Source organism: Mytilus edulis, chromosome 3 (assembly GCF_963676685.1).
Source record: "Mytilus edulis chromosome 3, xbMytEdul2.2, whole genome shotgun sequence".
Classification (NCBI taxonomy): domain Eukaryota; kingdom Metazoa; phylum Mollusca; class Bivalvia; order Mytilida; family Mytilidae; genus Mytilus; species Mytilus edulis.
Window position 1 is genome coordinate 56334787 of NC_092346.1, and position 18328 is coordinate 56353114.

Genomic DNA, 18328 nt, shown 5'->3' on the forward strand with positions numbered 1-18328 from the left:
CAATAATTTTACTTTCACGTGTCACGCTTAGACCCCAATGAGACCAACTTATGTGTGGATCTAATTTTTATGTTTTGATCAGTTTTTTCATTGTTTTATGTCTTAGATTTAGTCTAGTAAATTCAGATTAACTGCAATTTCTTATACACATACATTGATTGTTGATCAAATGATAAAATATATGCAACAAATTTATTGATGTCATTTTAGGAATTCTGCATAAAAGGATGGTACATGTATATAAATTAAAGATGTTCACTGCTGTTTTTTAAAAAGAAGACCCATTGGTGACCTTGGGGTCTTTTTGCCATTTGGTCAGGTTGTCTCCTTTACACATTCCCTGTTTCCATTCTCAATTTGTATACCTATTCCACAGAACAAAGTACTGTAGGGTGTACTGTTTTGGACCTATCCATCTGTCTGTCAGTCCTGTTCCAGTCATCAAAACTCATCTAAAACCACACAATAGAATTTCCTGAAACTTTGTAGATAACAAAGACATCCTATGTAGATGTGTATATTGATTGGAAATTATTATTCATTTTCTTTTCTTTCTAGGAGTTATGCACCTTTCAACTTAGAATTTTAGCCAAAATACTCCTCTGAAAACACACAACAGAACTCTCTGTCCATCCATCCATCTGTCAGTCTTATTCTTGTCATTACAACTCATCTGAAACCTGACAACAGAACTTTATAAAACCTTGTAGATAGTAAGGACATACTATGTAGATGTGCATTTCCACAGATAATTATGATTCAATATTTTTTCTTAAAGTTATGCCCTGTTGTACATTGAGTGTTGTAAAATTGCAAACATTAAAAGGTTGCAGTGCTGCTTGAAAAATTGCTTAAATGTTACAACTCAACATCATCAAGCTCCAGACTAAATATAAACCATTCCCTTCTGTAGGAGACGAGAAGAGTTTGACAACAAAATGTGTCATTGTAGTATTAGTTAAAATAAAATTTCAAACTTTCTGCAAAAATTACGTGGTTGAACAGCATATGTAATAATTCCTTAAACCCGACCACTCAACATTATGAAGCTCAAAACCAAATATAAAATCATTCCCTTCATTAGAAGCCAAGTAAAGCATGGCAAAATATTTTTTCCCAGTGTCTTTTGGACAGACAGGGTGGAGTGTTTACTAGACTTTTTGGTGCAGGCAAAAATAAAGTTATTGTCTAACAAGAAACTGCTTGGCAGACCTGAAAATGGCTAACACCATACAACTGAATAGAAGCTATATTATGGACAGACAGACAAGGTGATTGAAGTATGCTGCCATCTCAGTAAGGGAGGTAATAATAAAAATACATGAGAATAACTTTCAGTTTATTGTAAATATATATATTTTTATAAATGTATGATCATATAAATGTATTATGCACTGTGTATTTAAATGGATAAAAAGAAAAATTGCAAACATCTACTATACATGTGTCTACCCTCTATCAACAAAATACCCTCAATCTTATACAGTTTAAGAAAATATCTAAGCTAGTTTGTTTATATCGCTTTTCAAAATATGTCAGCTAAAGTACTTGCATTCATGGATCTTGTGAGATAATTGATCTTGTATGAATTTTATACTTTGGTTTCATGCTTTGAACATTATAAAATCCCTTCCGCTAGACTTTAAAAAAGGAAAAGGTATTATCATTATTTGGCCACTGAAATTCAATTATTACTTATAAAGTGGTTAAATTATTCATGTTTACAAGTTATGTTAATATTATTGATAAATGAACTAACTGATCAAATAAGTGAAGAAATGTCACTTGTGATGTCACCATGGCATCATCAATATGTCAAAATTGACATTTCTCCTAAAAAGGCCAATTTCAAGTAGTTTTTGTTCGAAATATATATGCTATCAGGCAAATTTTTAATATAATTAAATATTTAACTCACTGGCGAAAAATAAGTGGCCTTATGATGCCTTCTCCTTTCTTTTTTTATGAATGAATAAATGGTCAAAAATGGTTTCTTCATGAATATTAATTCTTTAAGCAATTAATCACAACCAATGCATATAAATTAAAAAAAAAAAAGAAAAAGAAAGTACAGGATTTCTGATTGCTACATTTTTTACAACTAATAACAGCTGTAAATCTTAATATCATGTACTTGTTCTTTCTCTGAAGCAACCATTACTAAATTTGAAATAAGCGATTGATAGTTCAGATCTCTTTTTACAACAGGAATACATTGCTATCATTCTATAACTCCAAATTCTTTTATATTTGTCATCTTCAAAGCTTCTGACCATAACTTTTTCTGTAAATCTTCATTTTTAACTTTGTCATCATATTCTGTAATTGCACACTCCCTACAATTGAATTCAATACATTTACAAATTTTCAGTCAACAACTCAGAATTTATTTAACTTAACATTTTCATTACTAACTAACTTATACAGTAATGAATCAAATATCATAAATTAGTCAAAACCTTAACTAAAGTAATTCTTTAAGGATGTATGATAACACTTGCAGGAATTAAATTTTAAATGGAAATCTATGATCACCTTTAATGTGTATGTACATTTGTTAATAAACAACCATTGATATTAGAAGAAAGTAATGACATATGCTTCCATCATGGTTAATAATCATATTACGTGTTCATGAGGTCAAAGCCAGCTGTTCCAGTGCTATAAAATGTCCAAGAAACTACTTGAATATATACATATATCATATGTGATTACAACTTATGATGTATAACATTATGTGAAAGGGTCTTATACACCTTTAGATTGTTTGCATAAAAACAGGTTTCAAGACATACATGACCACAACCTACAGGACATGCCTTTGATTCATTATAAAATCCAATCTAAATCCAAAGGGAGTATTTTTGCCATGTACAGTTCAATTTTCGCGAAAGCCATCCCAAACTCCAAACACCGAGTTTTTTGCTGGTGTGACACCAGGAAACTCCGACATCACTCCCTAAATTGTCGGAGTATTCCCTCCGACTTCCGCGTAAATCTGTTACCTTTTGTTTATTGTATTAGCAACATCTCTCCCAGTCTGGAGTGACGCGGTGTCACACCAGGTAATTAATTGCCCTTATCCTTCTGATCTATGCCGGCACTCGACAGTCAAGGTATGCGAGATTTCTAATGTAATTAAACAATTGTATTTCCTGTCTATTGATTATCAGGTTATATCTGATTGCTTGAAACAAATGAAAGATTAAAATAAAAGTCAAAACGTTGTTGTTAATTCTTTCAATTACACTGTACATTTAAATCAAGTTAAAACAAGAGGCTCTCAAGAGCCTGAATCGCTCACCTGGTAAACAATGCCTTCGGCCATGTTTTTTTGACGAAATAGAAATTAAAAACACAAACTTTATTTTATACACCGTACTGATCATTTAAATGAAGTCTAGTTGAATTTGGTTGAGTAGTTTTACAGGAGAAGATTTTTTAAAGTTAGCAAATATGATGAACAAATTGTGAAAAATTGTCATTAAAGGACAATAACCCCTTAAGGGGTCAATTGACAATTTTGGTCACATTAACTTATTTGTAGATCTTACTTTGCTGATCATTTTTGCTGTTTACAGTTTATCTTTATCTATAATAATATTCAAGATAATGACCAAAAATTGCAAAAATTTCCTTAAAATTACAAATTAAGTGGCAGCAACCCAACAATGGGTTGTTTGATTCATCTGAAAATTTCAGGGCTGATAGATCTTGACCTAATGAACATTTTTACCCCATGTCAGATTTGCTCTAAATGCTTTCGTTTTTGAGATATAAGCCAAAAACTGCATTTGACCCCTATGTTCTATTTAAAGTAAGGGCGGCCATGTTTTTTGACGGATCAAAAATCGAAGCACACACTTTGTGCAGGATAATCTAAGGAACTATCATGCTAAGTTTCATCCAAATCCATTCAGTTGTTTCAGAGGAGAAGATTTTTTAAAGTTAGCAAATATGATGAACAAATTGTGAAAAATTGTCATTAAAGGACATTTACCCCTTAAGGGGTCAATTGACAATTTTGGTCATATTAACCTATTTGTAGATCTTACTTTGCTGATCATTTTTGCTGTTTACAGTTTATCTTCATCTTTAATAATATTCAAGATAATGACCAACCAGGTGCTCCGCAGGGCGCAGCTTTATACGACCGCAGAGGTCGAACCCTGAACAGTTGGGGCAAGTATGGTCAAAACATTCAAGCGTGATACAGCTCTGAATTTGGATTGTGATCAAATTTTTGACATCATATGTTGTTTTTTTTACACAAAACAAATGTCAAGATTTTACAAATCAATTAAAGATTTCTTCAAACTTTTTAAACCTAAAATTAAATAGTTGACACAGCATAGGTTTCTGACACAGAATGAATGTGGTCTAATGAACTTAAAAGTTTTTTTTTTGCCTTTGAGCAATTCACTATGCTGTTGAATATTAATCCTTTTAAAAAAATGTTTGAAGAAATTTTCTTTTTATTTATGAAATCTGAAATGAGAAAAATTTAACCCCCCCCCCCCCCCCTTTTTTCACATCCCTGTTTCCCTTTTTCCAAAACTGATATCAATTCAAATTTCTAATGGAGTTTGCAACAATAACTACTCTTTTAAATACATCATAAGATATTAAAATGTAAAATAAAGTGCTTGTTATCACTGAATGGTAAAGATTGGTTGGTAGTAAAAGTGAATATACATTGTTTTATATTGTATAAAACAATAAAAAAACTTCATCAGCAACATTTTATATTGGCAAATTTCCAATGAAGTTATTTACATAAAGTTATTGGCAAATAAAAATAGAAAATGACATCATAGTTATGTCTGGCAAATGTCCAACATACATTATCTAAAAACATTTTAGATAAGATAAGGAAAAAAAGCTTCATCAGCAACATTTTATATTGGCAAATTTCCAATGAAGTTATTTACATAAAGTTATTGGCAAATAAAAATAGAAAATGACATCATAGTCATGTCTGGTAAATTTCCAACATATATTATCAACTACTATTCTATACAAAGAAAGATAACTCCAATTGAAAATTAATTGCTATTGCATAATATTGTGCAATTAGATATTTCTTGCTATTGTGCAATACTGTGCAATTGAAAATTTCTTGCTATTGCACAATACTTGATATGGAATCCTGATTTGGACCAACTTGAAAACTGGGCCCATAATCAAAAATCAAAGTACATATTTAGATAAAGCATATCAAATAAGCCCAAGAATTTAATTTTTGTTAAAATCAAACTTAGTTTAATTTTGGACCCTTTGGACGTTAATGTAAACCAATTTGAAAACGGGACCAAAAATTAAGAATCTACATACACAGTTAGATTTGGCATATCAAAGAACCCCAATTATTCAATTTTTGATGAAATCAAACAAAGTTTAATTTTGGACCCCGATTTGGACCAACTTGAAAACTGGGCCAATAATAAAAAATCTAAGTACATTTTTAGATTCAGCATATCAAAGAACCCCAAGGATTCAATTTTTGTTAAAATCAAACTAAGTTTAATTTTGGACCCTTTGGACCTTAATGTAGACCTATTTGAAAACGGGACCAAAAATTAAGAATCTACATACACAGTTAGATTCGGCATATCAAAGAACCCCAATTATTCAATTTTTGATAAAATCAAACAAAGTTTAAATCTGGACCCTTTGGGCCCTTTATTCCTAAACTGTTGGGACCAAAACTCCCAAAATCAATACCAACCTTCCTTTTATGGTCATAAACCTTGTGTTTAAATTTCATAGATTTCTATTTACTTAAACTAAAGTTATTGTGCGAAAACCAAGAATAATGCTTATTTGGGCCCTTTTTTGGCCCCTAATTCCTAAACTGTTGGAACCAAAACTCCCAAAATCAATCCCAACCTTTCTTTTGTGGTCATAAACCTTATGTCAAAATTTCATAGATTTCTATTTACTTAAACTAAAGTTATGGTGCGAAAACCAAAACAAAATGCTTATTTGGGTCCCTTTCTGGCCCCTAATTCCTAAACTGTTGGGACCTAAACTCCCAAAATCAATACCAACCTTCCTTTTGTGGTCATAAACATTGTGTTTAAATTTCATTGATTTCTATTTACTTAAACTAAAGTTATTGTGCGAAAACCAAGAATAATGCTTATTTGGGCCCTTTTTTGGCCCCTAATTCCTAAACTGTTGGAACCAAAACTCCCAAAATCAATCCCAACCTTTCTTTTGTGGTCATAAACCTTATGTCAAAATTTCATAGATTTCTATTTACTTAAACTAAAGTTATAGTGCGAAAACCAAGAAAATGCTTATTTGGGCCCTTTTTGGCCCCTAATTCCTAAAATGTTGGGACTAAAACTCCCAAAATCAATCCCAACCTTCCTTTTGTGGTCATAAACCTTGTGTTAAAATTTCATAGATTTCTATTCACTTTTAGAGTGCGAAAACTAAAAGTATTCGGACGACGACGACGACGCCAACGTGATAGCAATATACGACGAAAAATTTTTCAAATTTTGCGGTCGTATAAAAACTGCAAAATTTCCTTAAAATTACCAATTAAGTGGCAGCAACCCAACAATGGTTTGTTTGATTCATCTGATAGATCTTGACCTAATGAACATTTTTACCCATTGTCAGATTTGCTCTAAATGCTTCCGTTTTTGAGATATAAGCCAAAAACTGCATTTGACCCCTATGTTCTATTTTAAGTAACGGCGGCCATGTTTTTTGACGGATCAAAAATCGAAGCACACACTTTCTGCAGGATAATCTAAGGAACAATCATTTTAAGTTTCATTCAAATCCATTCAGTAGTTTCAGAGGAGAAGATGTTTGAAAAATTGTTAACGACGACGACGACGGACGCCAAGTGATGAGAAAAGCTCACATGGCCTTTTAGGCCAGGTGAGCTAAAAAAATTATATTTGATTTTGACTTCAGTTTTTATCAGTAAATAAATATTTAATTTACTTAGAGATATAATTGTGTAACAATAAACAGAGACTAACGTTGAATAAATTAGGACAGTTTAAAGAAAAATTACACGTCTCAAAGTTTTTTATACAAGTAAAAAAGAAAATATTATTCACTATCTGTTATGCTAATAAGTTTCCATTTCCATTTTACGATTACAAAATAAAAGTTTTAAAAAGCAAAAGATTGTTGTTAATGCTTTCAATTGCAGTAAAGTTTTATAAAAAAAAATCTGTACTTGATTATGATCTCTTGTTCTTTTTATCGGTAATTTATATAACTTGCGAAAATAGACGGAAATTAACGCTGAAGTTATAAAATGTGAGAAAAAAAGAAAATTACGTGTCTTTAAACTTGTATATGCAAGAAAAAAAGAAAATACTATTCACAATTCGCTATGCTTAATAAGTCTACGGCATTTTCTCTTCATGATTTGTTAGCATTACTTTAGGATAAATAATACATTTCGGCTACAACAGGAATACTTCTATAGCTGCATCAAATCGTCGTTGCATAATATTCATTTACGCACAATGAATGTAAACTTTTGTGTTGTATTTAGAACAGTAATCTTTAAATATTTCTAAACCAATAAATTGCCGTGGGAAGACGATACGCAACTCAGTGATCAACAGTGCGTGGTTGAACTTGAACTTGACTTCGCTCACAATATTGAATGCTAAAAATAGTGACATCAATTTTGTCCACGAGATTTTTATTTGGCGGGAAATAGTATCATGTAACAGTTAATCAGGTGACCTTTCTGGATAACCGTGACAAAATTCATTCAAGGTTTAAACTTGCTTTGTAATGATTGACATAAATTTGTGTGCGTTAAGATTGAGGCTCTAGAAGGTCCTTTTACAATTGATTAACCGGATTCTAAATTATATTCCTTTTCTGAATAAACCAACATCAGCCTTTTATTTTTACGTTTCTCAGTCAACAGAGGACATAAAACCGGACATTATTTATACGTCTATAGTCAACACTATATATTAATGGTATATGAAAACAGGATGCATGTTCATGATGGGCGTTGGTAGAGACCTCTGTGAAAATTTGTCGATCGTTAAAATTCGATCTAATTTTTTTTTTACATATTTCTTTCTTGTAGAACACGATATAATTTCATTTTAATATTCTATTGTATAAATTGTTGAACTACTTCTTTTTATATTTCGCCGAGGAGTTTTAACGAGCAGTAAACTACGGATTGCGCCAATCCAATTTTATTTTAAATAATTAAAGATCAATAACTGATTAAAAACACATGATTTCTTTTCTCCATATAATTAAATAAGGTTGTGATTATTGTGTTGTGTCTTCTCAGTATTTATGAATATAGGGCTGCCACATTGCATACAAAACTATTTGTCACTTTACAGTTTCTTTTTAAAATTCAAATATTTCAAGTCGGAAATTTTATTCTACCGAGGTAGTGAAACATAATATTTTACATTTCAAAATAAATTGAAAGTAACATAATATTTTACATTTCAAAATAAATTGAAAGTAACAGAGTTCACTTGTTGATCCGATAAATTAACTCTTGGGTTTAATTTAGATTGGACAAATTACCGTAAAAACATCATTTTGTTTTAAGCCAGTTGATATTATTTTTTTTATTGTACTATTAATGAACCGAATATTGCTCACTTAGTAGGTCATAAAAGGTTCTAATTGTGGTAAAATCGTCTTTGTTGAAAAAAAAAAAAATTATGACCTGATTGGACTATAATGAAAATACAAAATAAGTGTTTTATTCGTATTTTTATACGTCTGTACGCTGTATGTCATATGACAATGACATGGGCATATACATACAAGAATAATAATCTTATTTTAAATAGAAATGTCACACTTTTATCTGACAATGAAAGGACATTTAAATAACGTATTTTAAAGCACACAGGTGCAATCAAGATCGATTAAATGTACAAAGGTAATAAATCTGGCTAATCCGATGATGTTGTCACGCGTCATTAATTTTCAGAACATCCGATGGGCAATAAACCAATTAACAGCCACGCGGTGTTGGGAGAGAATCTTTGGAGGAAATTGGGAGTATAATCCGTAATTCGCGGTGTCACACCGCTACACTCGGAAATCGGTGATTAGAGTTCGCGATTACATACTCTCTGGGCGTACTGTATGACTATCATTAGCATAAAATCAGCAGGCATTTTGCAAAATCTCATAAGAATACGAGTAACTATCCGTCTTTAATTTCCCCTATACTTTATTTGCAAGTACATGTAGTGTTATAATAAAAGTGGTACCTGTCTCACTCTCTACAATTTTTACTTACATCTGAAAATGAGAGATGGATGCTAAGTGGAACAAACTCTCTGGCATTACTTACTTATATAAAAATCCAGTAGTTTTCCCAGCTAGTTCTGATAAAGTGGCATAAAGGACTGTTTGAGCACCATCATCTGCTGTTTTCATCAAAAACCATGTAATAGGACCAAATGACATTGCAACAAATCCATTCTGTTGGAACGGCATGTGTCTATAAATTTTAGTTTTGGCAATACCAGGCAGAACTTGATGTACAGAGACTCCTTCTTCTGAAATAAGTTATGGAAAAAATGCATGTAATTAAAGAACCTTAGTGAGCACGCTCACATACCCCACGTCCCCACATTGTCATTGGAGAAATTAAATAAGTATAAGAAAAAAAAATTGTATAAGAAAAAATATTGAATAATAATTTCCTGTCAATATACATAGTATGTCCTTATTATCTATAAAATTTCATGAAATTCTGTTGTGTGTTTTCAGAGGAGTTGAGATGACAAACTGTTGCAGAAGTACATTGAAGCAAATAAGTTCAAAGGTGCATAACTCCTAGAAAAAAAATTAAACCGTAATTTCCTGTTGATATGCACATCTACATAGTATGTCCTTATTATCTACAAAGTTTCATGAAATTCTGTTGTGTGGTTTGAGAGGTGTTGCGATGACAAACTGTTGCAGTAGTACATTAAAGTAAATAAGTTCAAAGGGGCGTAACTCCTAGAAAAAAAATTGAATCGCAATTTCCCGTCGATATGCACAACTACATAGTATGTCCTTATTATCTGAAAAGGTTTCGTGAAATTCTGTTGTGTGGTTTGAGAGGAGTTGCGATGACAAACTGTTGCAGTAGTACATTAAAGTAAATAAGTTCAAAGGGGCATAACTACTAGAAAAAAAATTGAATTGCAATTTCCCGTCGATATGCACAACTACATAGTATGTCCTTATTATCTGAAAAGGTTTCGTGAAATTCGGTTGTGTGTTTTGAGAGGAGTTGCGATGACAAACTGTTGCAGTAGTACATTAAAGTAAATAAGTTCAAAGGGGCGTAACTCCTAGAAAAAAAATTGAAACGCAATTTCCCGTCGATATGCACAACTACATAGTATGTCCTTATTATCTGAAAAGGTTTCGTGAAATTCTGTTGTGTGGTTTGAGAGGAGTTGCGATGACAAGAAACAGGACTGATGGACGGACGGGTCAAAAACATTATACCCTCCGCAACTTCGTTGCGTGGGGTATAATAAAAAGATTATTATGAATTAAACTGGGAAAAGAAATCATACAATTACCGTACTCAAATAACATTCACAAGCTACAAAGGAATTCCATCTGTTCATATGTTACGTTGTTTAATTTGCTCTGACATGTCTGAACAGGAAGAGATTCAGTTAAAATATCAACAAAGACAAAAATTGTTGCACCAAACCAATTAAAAAGGAAGTTACCCAGTTGGACATGCATTATGTTTTTAATGAAGAAGTCTTTAACATCCATTATACACTGAACTTATAAGTTTGAATAACATGACAAATATCTTGTTCAGCAGTGATCAAAGTATAATTTTCTTTGTCTTATGTGTACTGTGGATTAATTTACTTTTGTGGGTATCAATTTTCGGGGATAAAGGAAAACTTGTATGTTCATCGATATTAAATTTTGTGGTTTTGCCGAGGTCTGCATACAAGCCTATAGAAAATTTGTCATTCAGTGAACATTTCATTTCGTGATTAACCTGTACGCACAAAATCCAACGAATAATAATGAATTCAAAATAATTCAGAACTACTCACTTTCCAAACGCACAGCAAGGTTTATTCCAAACAGGACTAATGCTAGTTTACTCTGTCCAAACCCTGCTGATGTTGTGTAATCTTTTTCTAAATTAATATCATCCCATTTTATTTCTCCAAGTGAATAGGCAGGTGCCACTAAATTAATTATCCTAGATGGTTTTGATGATTTTAACATGTCTAACAACAAATGTGTCAATAGAAATGGACCTACAATGTAAAAATATCTACCATTAGTAAAACAATTCAACATTTCAGTCAGGCTGTTTTTAAATCTTAAACTGATGAATGAAAAGATGAGTATATAATCAAAGCATTAAGAACTGAAAAATCAGTTGACTTGACTAGGAAGTAATGAAGTATTTCTACAAGAATCAAATATATTAATGATGTTCTCTTCAATGTAATTTTTATCATTTGTTAACAACACATATTTGAATGTTCTAATCCAATTTGAACTTCATCTGAGTTATATTTTAGAAAACCATTACTTACTTAGAAAATTTACTTGGAATTGAGATTCAAAATTATCCTCAGTAACTTCCCTTGGACACATCATTACAGCAGCATTATGTATCAGGTAGTGAAGAGTGGTTTCCTCTGAAATTAATAATTCGAAAAATTTAATTCATATTACATATATAGCTTGATATTTCAATTAACTTTAACAAATCAGATGAAATAAATTCTAATGTAAAATGAAACAGCTTTCTTAATGTTTTTATGATCTATCACTGAACAATCATTGATTGATTGATTCCTGGGAAAACTTTGCTCAGTGCAAAGAGTACAAAATTTGAGTTCCACCACCAAATCCAGTATTTGCCATCTACATATATATCAATGTGTAAGATAACAACTTTTAATTCTTCATATTCTGTGAAACTATTCAGCAAGATTTCTTACACTGTTGTTTCTCAATCAAAAAAACAATTGTACCGGCCAAAGTTTGCAGAAAATAATAGAATTCATGTACGAGGACACAAATTCTCTCACTCAAGATTGACTATTTTCCATGTTAAAAAGGGGTATAACTCAGAACAGTAATTGACTAACTTCCCAAATTAGAACTTTGTCTGTGTGTTGTGGATCTTAGCATTATATATAAATAAGTTTCATCAAATTTGGATGAAACAAACTTAAGTGTGTGGAAATTGAGAAAAAAAATTGCAAGTTGTAAGTGGGCAAAAACTCTAGATCATTTTTTAAAATAACATACTGCTTAAGTTTTTTCTCAGTTGTCTGTCTGTGTATTGTGCTTTCCTAGAATTGTGAATGAGTTTCATAAGATTTGAATGAGGCAAACTAAAGTTAAAATGAGGTTATTAAAACATGCAACTGTATTTTCAGAAATTATTGCGTGTATTTATTATTGCGATTTTGTCATTTTAGACTTAAAAGCAATTTTTAATTTTAGGATTAATTCATATAAAGTATTTCCAAATGCAAGTTTAAATTATTGCGATTACAACTCTGTCGCATTTTTTGCAATAATAAAAACCTCACAATAATTTCTGAATTTACAGAATATAGTTATTAAGGGGCATATGTAACACTAGAAAGATAAGTGACTCACTTCCCAAATTCAAGCAAGTTTTTGTTCCTAGCATTCTGAATGAGTTTCATAATATTTGGGTGAGAAAAACGTCAGAGTGCAAAAACAAAAATTGGAGGGACTATCAGATACATTTTGTAGATGGACAGTCAAGAGTAACAAATAATGCCCCCATTGCCTATAGCAAGGCCATAAAAAAACACTGGAAAATTGAAAAATTCCCAAACTTCTAAAAAAAAAACTCAATTTTGGTCAGTAAATGATTAACATGATTATGTTACATTTGTCATACTCTAATTATCCCTAAATATGACAGATATATAAATATATTTAGCCATGTTGTTTATTAAACTCACTTTTCTTAAAGGCTTCCACAAACTCCCTAACAGCTTTAAATGATCTTAAATCACATGGAATAAAAAAGATGCTTTCATTTTTTGCTGTTGTTCTCATTTCTTCAATACATTTCTCTCCTTCTTCTTTGTCTTTACCACAAATATAAATTCTTGCACCTGAAATATTAGGAATAGTATGATATATTCAATCACCATTATGTACATGTGTTATTAGAGAAGTTTTAAATTGAGAATGGAAATGAGGAATGAGTCAAAGAGACAACAACCAGACCAAAGAGCAGAAAACAGCTGAAGCCCACAAAGTCCAAGAAGAATTGTTTGCTAATTGGTGTTTAATTCCAAATTCAGCACCCTTAGCTAAATATTATGGCAGTTAGTTTTATTAATTAGCTGGGTTAAAGTGTACCCAGATTAAACCAGAAACTTTTAGCAGAAAAACTATAAATACTTGTCAATTAAGATCTGAGAGAAAATCTAGGAGGTAGAATTCTATAAAAACAAGAATGTGTCCAAAGTACATGGATGCCCCACTACCACTATCATTTTCCATGTTCAATGAACCATGAAATTGGATAAAAAATCTAATTTGGCATTAGAATTAGAAAGATCATATCATAAGCAACAAGTTTCAAGTTGATTGGACTTCAGCTTCATCAAAAACTACCTTGACCAAAAACTTAAACCTGAAGCGGAACAGACTGATGAACGGATGAACGGACGCACAGACCAGAAAACATAATGCCCCTCTACTACCGTAGTTGGGGCATCAAAAATAATATAATCATTATGATAATGAACATACATTTACCTGTAGTAAAGAAATTTTAAAAGTACAAATTTAAAGTAATTTATGCAACACCAGTGTTCACATCTATGTCAATCTTAGGGAATAGAAAACTACTACACCATGTCAGCATACTATTCATATTTATAAGTACTCTGTGTACAATTTTATTAAGGATACAACAACACACAATTTAAATTTATAAACATTTATATATAAAAGAAATTTTATACTTGGCATATCTGAGTTCAAGACACCAAAAATCAATTTTTACTCAGTATGGTACCTTCTTTTACAACCAGGTGTTCAATTTTTCATTCAGAGCCTATATTACTAACAATAGTCTTCTCTGACCAATATAAAACATATCAACTATCTTTTTGAAAAGACATAGGAAAAATGGTTCCTTTTTCTAAACATTACCATTTACAAGGAAGTACTTGTATTGTAGTTTAATCAACCAAAGGATTATAGCAAAATTTGAAATACCATTAAGAAAATACTTGACCACTGAAAAAGCTAACAAATTTCAAAATGGAGGAGCATATATACCTCTTTTGGCCATATCCAGTGCTGTCCATTTTCCAATACCTTTTGTGCCACCAGTTATAATTGCTACTTTCCCCGTCAGTTTTAAATCTGTCATACAACGAGCTCCTCTCATGTATTGTCTGAATAAAAAAATAAAAGAAGATCATGAAGGAGAAATGATATTAAAGAGATTTTATATCAGACACATGAAAAATCAAAGTCCTGGATAGCATCTCTTGGAAGTTTGCATCTGTAGTCTAGATGTGTATTATTTCAAATAGGTTAAAGATGGGTATTATTTCTAATATCTTTTTCATCACAGCTTTGATGTTTTTAACTAAACCATTTTCTTTTCAGCAATTATCAAAAATCACTTTTTTTCATATGTTTGTCATATAAAATTTTGAAATTTTCTATTGCAACCTTAAACTGTTCTTCTAAAATAATCAAATATACAATAAGCTCTGTTAATTTCTTTATGTGCCCATGCCATATCTATGGCCTGTAATTCTAAATTAATTTTTTTTCCATTTGTAACTGGCATGACTGGGCATAACCCTAACCATAATAGTAAAATGATGGCAACAAAATTCAAACTTGATCTTCATGATCTTGGTTTTGTGGTTAAAAATATTGTGTATAAGTTTCGTAACATTTGGTTGAGGCACACTATTTAAAGTTAGAGCACGGAATTGAAAAAAATTTGAAAGTTACCGACAGAACCCGGTGTCTTGCCTATTTTTGCTGTTAATCACAGGCTCAACAAAAATGAGGAAAAAAATAAACAAAATTTTCCTCTCTATACTATCTTTTGATTGTAAGAAGCTTCTGTCCAGGTTTGGTAAAAATCCAGGATACATGTAGTATATGAATCTAATAAATGTTTTAACAAATTTAACTGCAGACTGTCATGACTGTATGTAATGTTAAATGGAGAGAAAGTCCATTAATAAGTAAAATACTTAAAAACAAAAACAAAATTTTAACTAAATTTCCTTGTAGATATTAGCTTTTGATCATAAACAAGCTTCTGTCCAAGCTTGGTACAAATCCAAGATAGTTTAAGAAAGTTATTAGAATTTTAAAAACTTTAGCCACAGAGTGAATGTTATGTTCCTGGCAGAAAAATAAGTCCTTTTATAAGTAAAATTCTGAAAAAATAGATTTTTTTACTAAATTTAATTCTGGATACTATCGTATGATCATAAACAAGCTTCTGTTCAAGTTTGGTAGAAATCCAGAATAGTTTAAGAAAGTTATTAAATTTTAGACAAAAGTTGAAGGCTCAACAACAATCACAATTTTTGAATTTGTAAAGGGGCATAACTCTAGAACAGTAAAACTGATGACACCAAAACTCAACTGTAATCAGTGTTTTCTGATAATGAGTATTGTGTATAAGTTTCATAACATTTGGTTGAGACAAACTTAAGTTAGAGATTGTAAACAAAAAATTCAAGCAACTTTTCAATTTGTTAAGGAGCATACATTGTAACTCTAGAATTGTAAAATCGATGCCACCAAAATTCAACTTGACCTGTGTTTGATGGAAATAAGCATTGTGTATAAGTTTCATACAATTTGGTTTAGGGAAACTAAAGTTAGAGAACAGAGACCATTTTGTAAAGGAGCATAATTCTAGAATTGTAATATTGACGCCACCAAAATTCAACTTGACCTGTGTTTTGTGGAAATAAGCATTGCGTATAAGATTCATTCAATTTGGTTGAGGAAAACTAAAGTTAGAGAACAGAAACCAATTTTTGGATGTACGGAGGTATGTACAAGAAAGGGATGTACATACATTTGTACTTACAGAAGAAAAAGGGTAAAACTTAATATGGTGGGGACATAACAATAGCAGTATGACGACTGGAATAAAAAGTTCTTATACACTAGATTCAATGAGGTGCTTATAACCCTGTAACACACTTTATAGTTGATGCTGTGAAATTTAGCATTGATTCAATAACATTGGAGAATTATTTGAACTAGCACTACGAGTACTCCAAGTTGTTTTTTTTATGAATCAAATGAATTACAACAGTTGCTAAGAATATACATTGTAACCAGCGTAAACCATATCATTGATCAGTGGTTTATTATTATAACTTAATAGCACAAGAGGCAAATTTAGGGGAGCAATTATCTATGCTGAACACATTAACCTGCTGCAAGATTACATAGACCTGTGGCACAAAGAGGATCCATCCTTCTGGCGGAACTCATAGCAATTCTCATGGTCCTAGAATACTGCAGTATAGAAAATATTTATAATGCAATACAAAAAAATCAAAATTTTCTCTGACAGTCAAAGCGCCGTGGGATTACTTACACTGAACTGGGCCCTAAACAGCTTCAACTCTGTAATAAGAGAAATAAAAGAAAACATTGAACATCTTAGGCAAAAAGAACTGAATGTAATTATATCATGGACACCAGGACATGCCAACATAGCTGGCAATGATGAGGCTGACATCCTTGCGAAAACAGCGGCAGAGGAAGCAAAAGAACTACCACCGGAAAATAAAGTCATAACACTGCAGGACGTCAAACAAGCAGCATATAAAAGTACAGGAAATAAACGGCAGAGAAGATGGGAAATATCTGAGAGAGGCAGGGACCTTTATGAAAAAATACCAACTATAAAACACTCAATTATGTATGATTTCCCAACTAAAAGACATTTCAGTATATTCACCCAACTAAGAACTGGCTGAACAGAACCCAATTACTACAAGAACCGAGTAGGCCAAACCAACGCCATAGAGTCATGCAACTGTGGAGCACCAGAAACGCCTCAACATTTCCTTCTGGAGTGTCCCTGTTGCTATGAAAACAAACAAGAAGATATGTTACACAAAATATCCAAAGAGGTCGGGGTCAGAAACTTGAATTTAGCTACTATGCTAACGAGACTGGACGGCGAGAACACAGAAGAGACAAAAGCCAAACTACAAACAGTGGCACATTACATTGACAGAACAGGCAGATTTAATACTGCTGTTCCACAATCCCAATCTTAACCAGCGCATACCAATTTAAAGCACAGAGAAGAAAATATGTTGAGGAAAACACACCAGAGAGCAAAACTGCACATTGGGGCAATTCGTGCCAACAGGCCTTAAGATTGAGGATTGAGGGGGGCTCTTTCCAGGAAAAATTTGTTTGGTAATATAGGGAATCACTAAAGCATGACCAGAAAGGGCCCCCCTCTTAGGCAGTCAGAGGGGTCCACACTTATGAATGTCGTTTATACAGTCTTATTACAGAACAAATAATTTGATTTGGTATTGTTGTAGACCTGGAGATATAAAGGTAGTCTAACTAGTTGAGTAAGGGGAGATCTTCTTTGGCTCAATTGGTTAAAGCGCTGCCTTTAGATCCTGAGTCTGAGATTGAGGGTTCGAATCTCGCTGGTACATCCATGGATTTTCACAACAAAAAGAAAAGGGGGAAGAGTGTTGTAGACCTGGAGATATAAAGGTAGTCTAACTAGTTGAGTAAGGGGAGATCTTCTTTGGCTCAATTGGTTAGAGCGCTGCCTTTAGATCCCGAGATTGAAGGTTCGAATCCCAGGATTCATACATAGATTTTCATAAAATAAGGAGGACAGTCAAACATAACATAAGACAAGTCACACAGTTCTACCCAACTTCATTCGCCGACTAAGGCTTCATGATTAAGAGTATGATAAGGATATCGAGAAATATCTATAAGAGAGAATTCAGAGCGAATGATAAAACTCTTTGATATGTAGGGAAAAGGGGGGTGGTCAAACAGGAGACTTTATGAGACAGTTCTTACACTTTACAGTAAACACACCTTAAAGCGTAACCAATACCAATAGCAAAGGCTATAATAATTGGCCACCAGGATTCATACAATGCCTCAGGGTTGGGAAGACCTTCAAGAGGGTTTGGTCGACTCATTTTCCAGTTTTTCGGTGTCACAAAAGCGTGTAATCTGGATCCTGATATCGGCTATTGGGTACCAGTATTTTAAGGGTAGGTAATTATTACAGTAAAGTGTAGAT

General features: G+C 32.2%; 1 protein-coding gene across 1 annotated transcript; it reads right to left on the bottom strand.

The window, feature by feature from the left end:
* Window positions 1–1322: 1322 nt before the first annotated feature.
* LOC139514371 (retinol dehydrogenase 12-like) lies at window positions 1323–18313 on the bottom strand. Its single transcript, XM_071303501.1, has 7 exons — window positions 18118–18313; window positions 14314–14432; window positions 12978–13133; window positions 11562–11666; window positions 11067–11276; window positions 9335–9542; window positions 1323–2336 (listed from the first exon to the last, which is right to left on the bottom strand). Exons 1-7 carry the CDS (start codon window positions 18222–18224, stop codon window positions 2222–2224), a joined length of 1020 nt encoding a protein of 339 aa, XP_071159602.1. The 5' UTR covers window positions 18225–18313; the 3' UTR covers window positions 1323–2221.
* Between the last annotated feature and the right edge of the window lie 15 nt (window positions 18314–18328).

Coding starts and splice junctions, on each gene's coding strand:
- LOC139514371 (XM_071303501.1), bottom strand. CDS start 18,224: ATGAGTCGACCAAACCCTCTTGAAGGTCTTCCCAACCCTGAGGCATTG. Junction 14,433..18,117: donor GGTATTGGTTACGCTTTAAG/GTGTGTTTACTG, acceptor TTTTTTATTCAG/ACAATACATGAGAGGAGCTC. Junction 11,667..12,977: donor TGTGGAAGCCTTTAAGAAAA/GTGAGTTTAATA, acceptor TATTAATTTCAG/AGGAAACCACTCTTCACTAC.